At 43.4% G+C, this 13,733-nt stretch overlaps 1 protein-coding gene across 7 annotated transcripts in view; it reads right to left on the reverse strand.

Moving 5' to 3' along the window:
• Positions 1 to 13,733, reverse strand: part of ehbp1 (EH domain binding protein 1) — a 157,150-nt gene that overhangs the window by 103,752 nt on the left and 39,665 nt on the right. For 4 of the 7 annotated variants that reach the window (XM_069658240.1, XM_069658236.1, XM_069658234.1 and 1 more), the window contains exons 6-8: positions 4,695 to 4,876; positions 2,519 to 2,658; positions 1,124 to 1,243 (exon numbers count right to left, since the gene is read on the reverse strand). In XM_069658240.1, the coding sequence (XP_069514341.1) occupies positions 1,124 to 1,243; positions 2,519 to 2,658; positions 4,695 to 4,876 (442 nt within the window). Of the gene's footprint in view, positions 1 to 1,123; positions 1,244 to 2,518; positions 2,659 to 2,746; positions 2,898 to 4,694; positions 4,877 to 13,733 lie in introns of those variants that run through there. The other 3 variants (XM_069658238.1, XM_069658235.1, XM_069658239.1) reach the window with 2 other exon arrangements.

Here is a 13,733-nt window from a genome sequence, read left to right on the forward strand (position 1 = left end):
TCACTCTCTCGTGCGAGAACACGCACACCCCGCCCGAGCTAACACCGACAGCATCACAGTTACCTTTGCGCTAGCATGCTAACCGCCAGTTACCTTTGCGCTAGCATGCTAAGCGCGGGCTACCTTTGGCTAGCATGCTAACCGCCGGTTAGCTTGTCCTACCCGGTTTGAGCCACCTACCTGTCCAACAGAAAGAAGGCCAACTCTGCATCGCTCTTTCGCCATGTTCGCCGGTCTGAATGGGGCCCAGTTGCTAATTTGAACCACTCCCACACTCACCTATACGCTGTGATTGGCTCAGGGAACCACAACAGCGCCCCTCCGGAAAATGTGCGGTGCAAAGCAAAACAACAGAATAGATGCAGAGGGCAGGGTGTCACAAGTGTCTGCACACACACTAACCAACTCACATGTATAGAGGCCCATAAGTGATGATTTTTATTATATTTGTAAAAGTCTATATTTTATTTTTCTTGGAAAATCCTACTTATTATACCTTTAAACTCTTGGCCCTTCAGAGTGCAAAGTTTGATATGATGCAAATGTAAGCTTTGTCCCAACTGGATAGCATCTATGCTTTGAAGCGTCTCACCAGCATGAGGCCTATGAGAAAACCCAAAATCAACTGAAAACAAAACACACTTAATTCCAATTTGAAAACAAAGCAACACAACTTTTACTCCCCCCAAATAACGCTTTTTTGTGTAAGAAAAGATTGTTTGGATACTGTTTACCTGGTTTGGTTCACTACCAATTGCAGTAAAAGAATGGGGAAGGCCACACTGTCAAAAAGACAAAAGAATAGGAACCAAAAGGACGAACACCAACTGATGTGTTCACAACAACTTGAACGGCACATCACCACACGGACCGGGATAAATTGTAAGACCACATGACCACAGCACGATCACGATACCAATGTCAAGAGGATCAGAAGACGGAGGGGGGTTGAACTAAAAAAAAGAAAGAGGGGAGTGTTGGAAAAGGAAGGATTAAGAAAAATAAATATGGAAAGAAAATGACGTAATGAACGGTTCTGTAGTGGTGACACAATGTTCACAAGACGGTGAGAGAAGAGGCAGGAACACAGGGTGAGAGGGGTGGAAGAAAGGTGAAAAAAGACCTTGGGAGGAAGCGGCAGGCTTAGCGGTTGCTTTGCGTGCTCGCTTAAGGACACCACCATCATAGTCATCATCATCATCCCCATGTAAGCAGCTGAGGGCATTCAACTGGTTTACTATCTCTGTAAATGACAGGGCCATAGAGGAAGGGAGGAAGAAAGAATAGCAGTGAAGAAGGCAAAATAACACAATCCATCAAGAATATCCACACTCACACACACCTGCCTTGAAGAGCTGTACTAACTTCTAGTAAGCATTAACATGTATATAGTATAGTATAAAGTATATCTATACTTTTATCTCTGTTTTAAATATCATATCTGAGGTTTCCAGCTCTGGTAGGTAACACTAAAATACACAGATTGACATAAAAACAAACTATACACCCACACAAACAAACACACAATGTATATATTCATGGAGATGTGCAGTACATCTGTTTGAGTTGTAATATATCCTCTTCTCATTATTTACATGCTGTATGTAAAAGGCAAAAGAGAACATATGCAGTACAGATTTTGTACTGGTTAGTATTGCTGCTGTAGCTTGCTGGCTTGTTGGATAGGTAGCATGCAGGGGAGGAATAGGATAGTGGGGAGTTTTGGCAGCTCGGCCAGGCCTTTGATTCATAGACGCACGCTAGTGAAGCATAGCTGTAGGCGCTTGATGCATATACATATAAATGAGACAAAGAGCAGGGAAGGGAAGGGGAAAGGAGGGAAAGCATGAAGCTTAACATGAAGAGATTGCGCTTTGAAAAGTTGGATTAAGCAAAGCAGGCGGCAGCAGGGCCCATACATACAGTACATACAGACCATAGAGTGAATCCTCAGCATGTATGTGTGGAGGGCCAGTCGACTAGTCCACCAACACAGGAAGAAAGCAAGGAACAAGGGGTAGTGCGGATAGCGAGGAAGTAAAGCCGAAGAAATAGAAGAAAACCTGAAGCTGGCAAAACACTGTCAATGAAGCTCATGAATTTACACATTCTCACTTCTTCTGTATGCAAGCATGCACACACGCCCACACTCAAAGAAGCATTAACTTAGACAAACAAGAGAAATGAAGAGTGAAGCGAAGTTGATGCCCAACTGAGGCCTCAGCCCTGGTTATTGTGGTCTGGGTGATTATTCAGGAGGGTTGAGGAGTTATCTGCAAAGAAGTCAGTTTAGTAAGACAAGTCGATTTGCTAGCAGCCACCAAAGCTGCTATAAGAGACCGACTTACCATGAAAAGAGGTTTGACTGGCAGTACAGGAAAAGCATATTAATGTGCCAGTGTCCGATGGTCCGATCTTATCTGGGTGACTTTGATCAACTTGAGCTGAGGTTTCTCAGTTATTACAAAACTCCTCCACGTGTCACATGTAAAACAGAATAAAAATAACTTTGTTTCACCTGTGATCTTGGCAGCCTTCTCCTCCTGGTTAACTCTGTTCTCCTCGTCCTCCTCATTCTCCTCCTCAAAGTCGTCCAGGTTGCCGATGTCAGCCTGCTTCATGCTCATCAGGCTGGCCAGGCTCTGCATATCCTCATCACTGGATAATAGTGAAAAAACACACAATTCAAACAAACCGGAACTAATGCTCATAATTTGGAAAATAATACAGCTAAATTCTAATCAACCTCTCTTCTGTCACTCTTTCCCATCCACCCATTGTTGTCTTTTATTTCCCTCTTCCACCACTATTCATAGCTGCATCAACATCTACAGTATTCCTTGCATTTAATGTAGTCAGTGTACCCCGCCTGAGTCCCTCGATATCCCCGCTCCATCATAATCAATGTATTCTCCTCTCTGTTCTTTGTGTTTGGTGTTTCCCAGACCCGGAGGCTCATTTGAACTGGTGTGATTGAGTTTGTTTGTGTGGTTGACATCATTCCCCGAAGGGTTAACAAGGGTTACGCGCCATCGACCCGCCGCCCGCGCCACAACAAAGGCCTTGTTGCTCTGCTCTCGCTCAGCAAGTGTGTGTGTGTGTGTGTGTGTGTGTGTGTGTGTGTGTGTGCGCGGCCGCCTTGATGCTATCAAATTAGAATGAATAACAAATGACAAACACCGTGGTTCAGAATGTGTCCTCAAATGAAAGATGGTGCTATCAAAGAAGAATATGTGAGAATGAATGAAAGCTGCCTGTCAAATTTAACTTTGTGCAATCAAAGAATTAAAGACTGAGTGAAATGTGTGTATTGACATTATCTGTGTGTACGTTCTCATACTTTTTTTGCAATCAGATCTTCAATGGTAGCATTTTTAATACGTCCCTGGTTAGAACTTACAAGAGCTGAAAGAGCCCTACCCCTTCAGTTCTGCTAGGAGGCGTGACCTAGTGGTCCTGATGGTCAGGGGGACACGGGACAAGGACTCACTCTCAATGTAGCATCAGCAGCAACACAGAGCTGGTGGCCAGAGCTAACCAGCCATGAGGAGCTTCTGTTAAACCCTGGTTGGGCTGCTGGAAGGACAGGGACTCTGCTTGGGCTCTAACAGTCATTAAAAGCACATTTATCTCTTTAAGGGTGCTTTCACAGCTTCTCTTGTTGGATCCAGATCAATGGCCAAGTTGTTACAATGTTGCATTTCGCCTCAAGTTTGGTTTGTGTTCACACGGCAGCTTTTGCCAGCGGTACAAAAGTTTTGATGCGGGAGGAAACTGCTCTCTGATTGGTCAGAATTTCCATGTGGGAAAACTCCCTGAAAGAGGCAGAGCAGACTCCTCAATCACACTCAACACGATCGCGGACTTTGTTTTGTTTTGTTGCCAGTTTATTTTTTACTTTTAACCGACATTGTTCCACAGCTCCATCAGTTCCTTTCTCCTTCAGTTTCTCCCTGAACAGTTTGGACACCTCCGTATTCTTGTACGCTTCCACAAGCATTTGTGAAGTTGTTTTGGTCAGCCTATATTTCTATTTCCACATCACTCCCCCACGTATGTCCTCCACTCATTGTGCTGCCTGTCTCTGCAAATGTAAGGAGCAGTATACAACCCACAATGCACCGTTTTTCGGTTTGCTTCCTACATTAGGTCCCGCTTTAAGTTCATTTATGTTCTCACTGCAATCGAACCGCACTAGGGTTGCAGAGGAATAGTACTTTTTCATGTACAATGTTGTTTTTTAGCACTTAAAAGATTGCTACAAGCAGTTATGTGTCAGGGTCTCAAACTTGGGCTACGGTAAGCATCTGTTCTACGTACAAAACAGTTGGTGTTGAACCCGTTTCATTTGTTTGCTGGAGGACGAGAGCGTTCAAATCCAAGCAGACACATACCTGCTTCTTTTTACAAATGTGAAATATTTGGAAAATCTATGAGATTATGTACTGCTTCTTTACTGCTTCTTATACCAAACAAAGGGTTATCTGTGCTGGTTAATGTAAACGAAAAGAGCAGTGGTGCTCAAACATTTTCATGTCAAAGCCTGTAAAGTGACATAAATTAGACACCATTTTGGTGAGATTTTGTCCCAGGGCTGAACAGGATTTTTGCTTTAACATGCCAAAGAAACCTATGATCAATATAATCATACGTTCGTTGATTAGTAATCATTTCAAAAGGGCACCAAGACTTACGTGGCCTTTCCCTCACGGAGGAAGATGCAGGAGAGGGAGAACTGCAGCGTGGCCGACACCACCTTCTTCGACAGGGGCTTAAACTTGAGTTTGACATCCGTCTGCGTGGGCATTGGACTGGCGTACTGTTTCATGTTTATACTGCTGGTGGCCAAGGCCTTCCTCCGCCCTGATGGAGACTCCTGAAGAGGGAGAGAAATATGAAGCACGTTCAGGTGAATACAATTGATAGTGCATAAAAGGTTGTGTTTGTCTTTTTGTTCATCTCTTGTCTCCTCCTTATAGAGGCATTGTTTCATCTGTAATGATGTCTGGTGATTGCAGCACACAGGTGAATGATGGTGTCTTTGTTGTCTGCTGGCTGGTGAATTTAGAGCGAGCTAAAATGTGTGCCCTCCTACTTTCCTCATTGTGAATTCAGTAGTAAAATTCTTCCTGGTATTTCCTATCAAAGGTCCATGCTTAAGCCATTTTCGCTGTACTCAGAGATGTGCTCTGGGCCAGGGGCTAGCAGTCAAATTGGAATTTGGGAATATGCCACAGACCAGGTGATAAGAGTTACGGAATCAGTGACAGGGGCCTGTGTGTGTGTGTGTGTGTGTGTGTGTGTGTGTGGCTACACATGCAAGCTGCTCTACCAGAGGACAGTGTGTGCAAAATGAAAACTGTCAGAAAGCCATGTCACTGACAGCTAGATATGGAAACTAAACAGTTGGGGACGTTCCAGCCTTTTGTCTGCCCCCCTCCCCTCCATCACAAACTGATTGGGTTTAGTCTGCTGCACGTCTGGCTTTGGAAGCATCACGCTGTCAGTGAACAGCAGACTGGTTCACCTGCTTGCTGTGTTGATACAACTAACGTACCATGTCCCTCTTTTCTGTTTGGTCTCCTCAGTTTATTTAAATATTCTGTTTTAGTGATGTGTAATGTTACATTTTCCTGGTTAGCAGATACATATTTATTTGCATGACGATATTATGTAACCAAATTCAATCTTAGGATCAGACGCTGGTGCAACCGTGTCCCTTCACAGGCCATGTGGAATAAAAGCAGCGGGCAGTGGTAAAACACAAACTCTCTTAAAGTCTTACTTTCCCTTTCAAGTCTCTATTTCACTGCATGGATGTTTAAAAAGAGCACATATAACTGTATACACACCTACAAACACACACACAAACTCGCGTATTATAGCAGAGAAAAATACCTCCTTGTCTCAGCTGTGAATCGAACCCCGAGGATTCATCCTCTCATGCGCACAATGCCGAACAAAGCGGAGCAGCTAGCTCTCTTTCACACAACACCAGTTTGAGAGCACATATACATATACACATACGCTCTGGCGTGTCCGGTAGATAAAGCGATACAAGCTCTTTACATTGCCTGTTTCCTGATGTCTTCACACACACAAACACACACGCACACACATCTCAGAGGCTTTGGCTCTGTGGGGAAAACTCAATCTCAGCCTTATCGCTGAGGACCGCAGGGTATTCATTCAAACACACACACTTACACACATACAGACATACCCACACAGAGTTCGTATCAGTACAGTGGTAAAGCTGCTGGTAATATAGTGAGGAAATATGCAATCTCCAAATAGGGACAAGAAATCTGCAGGCCAACCAACATGTAACAACACTGCATATAAATGTGTACAGTGACTTCAATTCTCGCGCTGCAAAATTATTATTACCAGCATGTGTGGAGCACTTAACTTTAAATAAATGTTACTTTTTAAGGTTGAAACGAGTCAAGATGTGCAACAACAGTCCAAGCAGGAACTTAAGTTCCTTAAAGGATTAGTTTGCCAATTTTCAATCTCTGCGTCTGCTGTCGTAGCCCAGGTCCAGAGCGTCTCCGGAGTGCAGCCTCAGAATCTGTTGTTCTTCTAGCGCCGGTGCCGTCACTTGATGTAGTTGGTGGTCTAAAAGGACTACAGGCTCTTTCAGCTTTGATTCGTCTCTACACTTTAATTGCAAACTAGTCACGAAACTACGATACCAACAGTGAAAAAATCCGGAGTGGCAAGGACGTTATGGACAAAGATACATTTTACAGTGTTTTGGTAGAGTGAGGCTCAGGCTGCAGTTGCTCAACCCCAATGCATCCTGGTTGATGTAGGCACAGTCCCACCGCTCCACAAGCTCAGATTTTTGGTCAATGTAGCCCAGAATAAGGAGGTTATTGCTTCAATTGACTACATCTACTATCAACACTGATTGGACATCCACATTATATGTGACAAAAGTTTCCTTTTAATCATTGAGACACCAGTATCTGTTTATAGTTTTCATTAGTTATGACTCACCGCAAAACAAAAAAACATGAATCTGAAACAAACAAAAACATGGTTGGGTTCCACTTTTGTTAAGTCATTCTTGTTTACCAAAATGTTGCACACCTATATATTATTATCATTGTATTACTATGTTTTCGTAAGTCTAAAATACTGCATGTGTATGTATGTATGGTGATTATTTGCTCCTAATTTGCTCGCATATTATCATGATTTAGTACATTGTAGTACATTCATATCTCATATACTCAAAGTATCTGTTTAATGTTGGCTTTCATCCTTTTTTAAAGGTGAGAGGCTGCAGAGCTTGAGCAGTTTTCAGAGAAATATAATCAAATAAATGTTGATAGCTTGGATCCAAGACACAGAGAAACTCAGAAACTTTGACTTTTTCGTAGCAACCTAAAATTGCTCTGGAAAAGATGATCTTCTTTTCTGATCTATATTCTACTGTTTCTATGCCGCCTCACCATCCTCCCATCTCCTGCCACCATCCCACTGTACATCTCAGCGAAACCCTCCTATCCTTCCATCTCTCTCCATCTTTCCCGCCTCCCTCCTCGCTCAAACCAACAATTAAATTTAAAAAAAACTACAGAGGAAAACCAACCGTCTGACTGGCGAGGCCACTTGACATTTCGTGCTGACATTTGAGCCTTGTCGCTTTGGCTGCGGAACATAATGACATATCATCGAGACACCATCATCCTCAACTTGTCCAAAGAACAGCCCATCAGGAGAAGAGGAAGATGGGGAACAGAACTCTCCACGTCTTATCTCTCCGCAGATTACACCCTGGCTATTATACTAAGCTAATAGCGCATGTAGACGCGTTATGAATGAATTTGCCAAATGCACCAAACACTTACGAAGAGGGGATTTAGCAAAAAGAGAGGATGGGAAGAAAAGGGGGGAGAGGGGTGTTGAAAAATAGGAAATACTTAAGGATATGCAAATACCCCGGCAGAAGAATGGAAAACCCGTCTCAACAGATTTGAGTAGGGACAGCAAACAATGGAAATCTGCTCCATTTCCCCCGGATGCTGCTTGTCAATCAATTTAGTGTGCATGTGTGTGAGTGTGTGTGAGAGAAGGTGAGGGAGGGTGTCGCCAGGATTAGGGTGACTGGGAGGTTGTGACAATGTGTAAAATGAAAGGGAAGGACAATACAGAAGTTTAATTTATTAAAGAGAGGATAGGACTATCAATATGCTCTCCCTTTGTGGGCACAGACACTAAATACCTAAGTGTGTATGTGTGGGTAAGTGTGTGTGTGTGTAGGGAGAGGGGGCACAGTGGGAGAGAGAGAGAGAGAGAAAGAAGGACAGGGAAAGAGAGAGGGGATAAAAAGGAGGGAGGGGTGATGGCTGTATGCTGCCCCCTAGCTGCATCCACGCACAGCTGCAGAGCATTTAACTGCAACAGTTACATCTGACTGTACAACACTCGCACAAACAAGGAAACACACAATAAAAATAACAGCAAGCAAACCTGAAACCTGCCGTCACGTACTCTGAAAAGGCCTAATTAATTGCATAACAGGATGAGATGTGGGTTTGTTAGAGTACCAGTCCTGCCCCTCTCCCCCTGGTGCCAGCTGGCCCCCGAATCGATCCACAGATGCTTCCCTGGTGGGGGGGCAGGGGTCAGGGCAGGAGGGGTGCCCGGGGGTCCTGCTGAATCCCTCTGCCCCAAAATGCCAATGGGACGGGCCGGAGGAAGGAGGGGTGGGGGATCCTTTTTGTCACTGAGAGATGGATTAATTAAGCTGAGTGCTAAAAGAACCTGGCTTCTTTGTATAGATCTGGTTCGACACACACACACTGTCAGTTAGCTGGTGTTAGCACCTGATGAACAGAAAGGCACAAAACACGCACCAATAAGCTAATGGCTTTTTAATACAGGTCACCAGTCGATTGGTTTCCAATTTTAACATGGTCGAAAGGTCATATTGATCAATATTATCCTAACACCTTTACTAACAGTTTGTATCCACATAATCTGTTTTTCAATGTTTCCTGTTAAGTGAACTGAACCTTGGTTGGCGATATTTATTGTACAACCGATTAGTCAATAACCGAAGTGATAGTGGTGATGTTCAGCATGTTGTTGAGAAATATAGAAGATAAAACGTGTGGCTGTGGTATCACAACGACGATGATGATCAGTGATGAGTCACTGGTTCCACATCAAACAGATGGTTATCGGACTTAAGCCTGCTGCCATTAAACACAACAATCCTAAACTGGAGGAAAGGGACAACCTGAGGTCAGTTACACAAAGACAGCAGAATACACTAACAGCGCAAAAGATTGTGGTACTGTATCAATTCTCTAAAACACTATAGATTTTTTATTTGTAGTTTTAATACGAAGATTTGTTGCAATTGTTTAATTTTGTGTTTTGTCAAACCCACCAACGGCTTGATAGTAGTGTTAAAATACTTCTTCTATTTGACTCTTCTACAGTAACTGTAAGTGGGACGGGAAGATATCGCTAAAATAAACACAAAAAAAGAGAAAGATAAATGGTGGAACATACAGTATAGCCCTGCCTATGTACAACAATACACCAATCAGCCATAATATTATGACCACCTGTCTAATATTGTGTAGGTCCCCTTTTACCTCCACAACAGCCCTGACCCGTCAAGGCATGGACTATACTAGACCTCTACAGGTGTGCTGTGGTATCTGAAACCAACACGTTAGCAGCAGATCCTTTAATAAGTAGCAAGGTGGGGAATCCATGGATTGGACTTGTTTGTCCAGCACATCCCACAGATGCTCGATTGGATTTGGAGGCCAAATCAACACCTTGAAGTCGTTGTCGTGTTCCTCAAACCATTCCTGAACCATTTTTGCAGTGTGGCGGGGCGCATTATCCTGCTTAAAGAGGCCACTGCCATGAGGGAATACCGTTTCCACGAAGGGGTGCACATGGTCTGCAACAATGTTTAGATAAGCCAAAGTAACATCCACATGAATAGCAGTACCCAAGGTTTCCCAGCAGAACATTGCCCAAAGCATCACACTGCCTCCGCCGACTTGCCTTCCTCCCATAGTGCATCCTGGTGCCATGCCTTCCCCAGGTGAGCGACGCACACGCACCCGGCCATCTACATTATGAAAAAGAAAGCGTGATTCATCAGGCTAGGCCACCTTCTTCCATTGCTCCGTGGACCAGTTCTGATGATCATGTGCCCATTATAGCTGCTTTTGGCGGTGGACAGGGGTCAGCATGGGCACCCTGACCGGTATACAACAAACTGTGATGCTCTGTGTGTTCTGACACCTTTCTATCAGAACCTATCAGAGTCTTCACGCCCCACGTGGATCAATGACCCTTGGCCGCCCATGACCCTGTCGCCGGTTCACAGGTTTTTCTTTCTTGGACCACTTGGTAGGTCCTGAGCACTGCAGACCGGGAACACCCCACAAGAGCTGCAGTTTTGGAGATGCTCTGACCCAGTCGTCTAGCCATCACAATTTGGCCCTTGTCAAAGTCGCTCACATGCTTAGGACTGCCCATTTTTCCTGTTTCCAACACATCAACTTCGAGGAAAAAATGTTCACTTGCTGCCTTAACATATCCCACTTGTTACGAGATAATGTAGTTTTAGTTACACCTTTGCATTCATGATAATCAGCTGGAATTTGGAAGATGTATTAAATACAACAAATGTCTGTGAGAGTTTCTTAATCATACCAAATGTCACTGTTTCTTTTTCTCTTTCTCCCCTCTAATGCAGTGTGTGAGAAGTATAGTTCTGTGATACATCGCCCCAAACGTGAAGATGAATATGTACATAGGGGCGACAAATATTCCACCCCTCAGAAAACTGAACACAGGCCTCTGTAATTGGTATTCAAAGGGTTCAGAAAAATAAAAGCCTATCTCAATTTAGCCTATAGAATAACCCTGAGGTAGCACCGATTAGCCCTCCACCCCAACACCCAAAATCAGCTGGCTCTGGTTGAATTCAGCAGTCAGCAGATTGAAGGTGGGGTGGGTGGGGGGGGGGGGGCACAGTGCTATTCCTCTCGCCTCAAGGTCACAGTTATTGGAAATGGAGACATCCAATGTGCTCACATCTCTCTTTGAATCCGCACACAATGGAGTGATTCCTCTGTGTCAATTTGGCCTCCCCTGATAACTGATAAGGCGGGCCTTTTTACATACCACCTATGAATACCGCACTATAGGCGTTATAGACACACACACACACATACACACACACAGATTAGGACCAATTTATTCATCTGCTACTATTATATGTGAGGATTTATTTTTTTTCCCCGAGCAATATGTGCGTGTATTTTTAAAGGCAACAATGGGCATAAAAGGCATGCAATACTATCACCGCGGTTATGTGAATTACAATAACAGTGGTCTTAATAATGAAATGAACTGTGCAAATGGCTTTCATGTGTATTGTTACATGGAGACACACACACACACACACACACACACACACACTGACACACAAGTAGAAAAAGGGACCAGAGTATTTCTCTTCACTAGAAGCACCTTGTGGATCAGGTTTAACTTGAAAACCCCAAAATGGAAACATGTTTCAGTGACCGCAGCTTTGTGCCCCGCGGGACACGAGCAACAAAAAAACGACAATGCCAACAGTCGTCGCAAAGTGAGAGATGGAAGTAAGTGAAGAGAGAGAGAAGAGCGATTAGTCACAACAAGAGCAGGATTAGGCTTGTTTTAAAGGAAAGGACAGCAGATTACAGCACAGTGTGTGCTGGAGTTTTGGCTGAATATGCTTTAAAATGACACTAAGCTCCAGACATGGAGTCCTTTTTGTACAAAACTGGACATGGACTTGTGTGCCTACTGCCAGGTACAGGAATGATCGGTACAGTGCTACAATCATGAGGCAAGAGATAAAGAGGATGGTGACGGTGGGGTAAACATACAGTGTCACAAATAAACGCTATGAACCAACAACTGGAAAGAAAAATGTATGAAGGTTTAATGAAGAAAGTCTAAAGACAAGATTCTTTATGTTTGGGTGTCCGAGAGAAAGAGGCATATTAATAACTAACAGCACACCAGGTCAAGTGTAGCCCTTTTGTAGCAGAGCTGACCTCTGACCTTATTGTGACTAGAGATAGACCAATATGGTTTTTTCAGGGCCGATACCGATACCAATTATTAGTAGTCAAGGAGGCCGATAACCGATATTTGGAGCCGATATTCATTTGCAGTAAAAGTGAAAATATTGGCGTCAAAATTTTGAACAATACAAACTCCAACACTTAACTTTGTTTAAATGCCTTTAAGCATATGTTTATTAAACAAACAAACAAACAAAAAGCTTAGGGAGTTCCCAGGGTCAGCAGCATCTCTTATAAAGTTAACTGAAAATTTAAATAAATAACTTCCTGAAGTGTTATAAAGTAAATAAAACAAAGTTAAATAACATTTGCAAAGAAATGATCTCTTATCGGCCGTCAGATTTTTTTTAAAAAAGGCCGATGCCGATATGCATCAAAATGCCAAATATCGGTACCGATAATCGGCCCGGCCGATAATCGGTCTATCCCTAATTGTGACCTTTTGAAAAATTAAAGTATACATTCATTAAGAGGCAGATTAAATACTCAATACTCCCTAAAATACTGTATCAGAGATGGGGTATCACAGAATGCCAGTCAATGCACCGATCTGTCACCATAACCAATAAACCCCATGAAAAAGTCAACTGTTTTTAGGTAAGTAATCATGTGACTGTTACAAAAAAAATCCTAATAGTGTCGGAGGGGTACTCGGTATCGCCCAATACTCAAGTCTAGGCATCTGAGTCGGTATGGGAAAATGCCATCTGAGCATTTCTAATTTATAAATGATCACAGTTTCAGCCAAATCATCCGGTCTCCAGCATTTATAGCTGGATATGAAGGTTGAAGCTTCTACTGAATGAAGACATATACCAATGCTTTATCGAGCCATTACCAGGATTGGTTTGTTTCAAGAGGTCTATTGGTTTGGTTGGTTAGTTGTCAGTGCTTGGGCCCCTATTTGTGTGTTTGCCAGACAGGAGACTTCAGCTATCACATATATTGATAATCAGTCAACAGAGTCAAACATAACCAAGTGTGTGTTTGTGCATAAAAGATAGACAGAAGAGGGAGGGGGTTGGAAAGAGAGAGAGAAAGAGAAAGAGAGAGGGAAAGGAATTCCTTTAATGCAGGGCTGCCTCTGATGGCACAGATGAAAGGGGGAGAGTCACAAACCGACCGGCCCTTAAAAGGTCTAATCCTAACTGGGAGAGGAGACTGATTATTGGGGACTAATCTCCTGCTAGCTTGCAACACCAAGCCAAACACACACACAGCAATAAGGCAAAGAACAGCCATTTTTCAGAGGTTCAACAACATTAATGAAACCTCCAGATATACAAGCTATCATCTCTACACTAAGAGAGTCTGAGCACCAGTCAGCAAACTGAAGGGAAGCTGCTCTCACCACAAATTCATCTGGTTCCTTAATACTCACCGACCCTCCTAACGAGGCCACTTTTCACTTGAGTGCATGTTCACTGCTTACCATGCACCGTGTTTGAGCGTACAGGTGGCAGACATGCACCTGACACACGCTTGATACTGGCTGCATTGTTACAGCAACACTGGACATTTACATGCATTTAAAAATGTGCATAAAATAAAGACTACAACTGGAACAGGGACTCCAGGAGAAGCAGATTTAAGCAGAAACATTTAAAT

The sequence above is a fragment of the Semicossyphus pulcher genome, unplaced genomic scaffold (genome assembly GCF_022749685.1).
Source record: "Semicossyphus pulcher isolate SPU_LCO1_2020_fin unplaced genomic scaffold, fSemPul1.0.p SCAF_12, whole genome shotgun sequence".
NCBI lineage: Eukaryota > Metazoa > Chordata > Actinopteri > Labriformes > Labridae > Semicossyphus > Semicossyphus pulcher.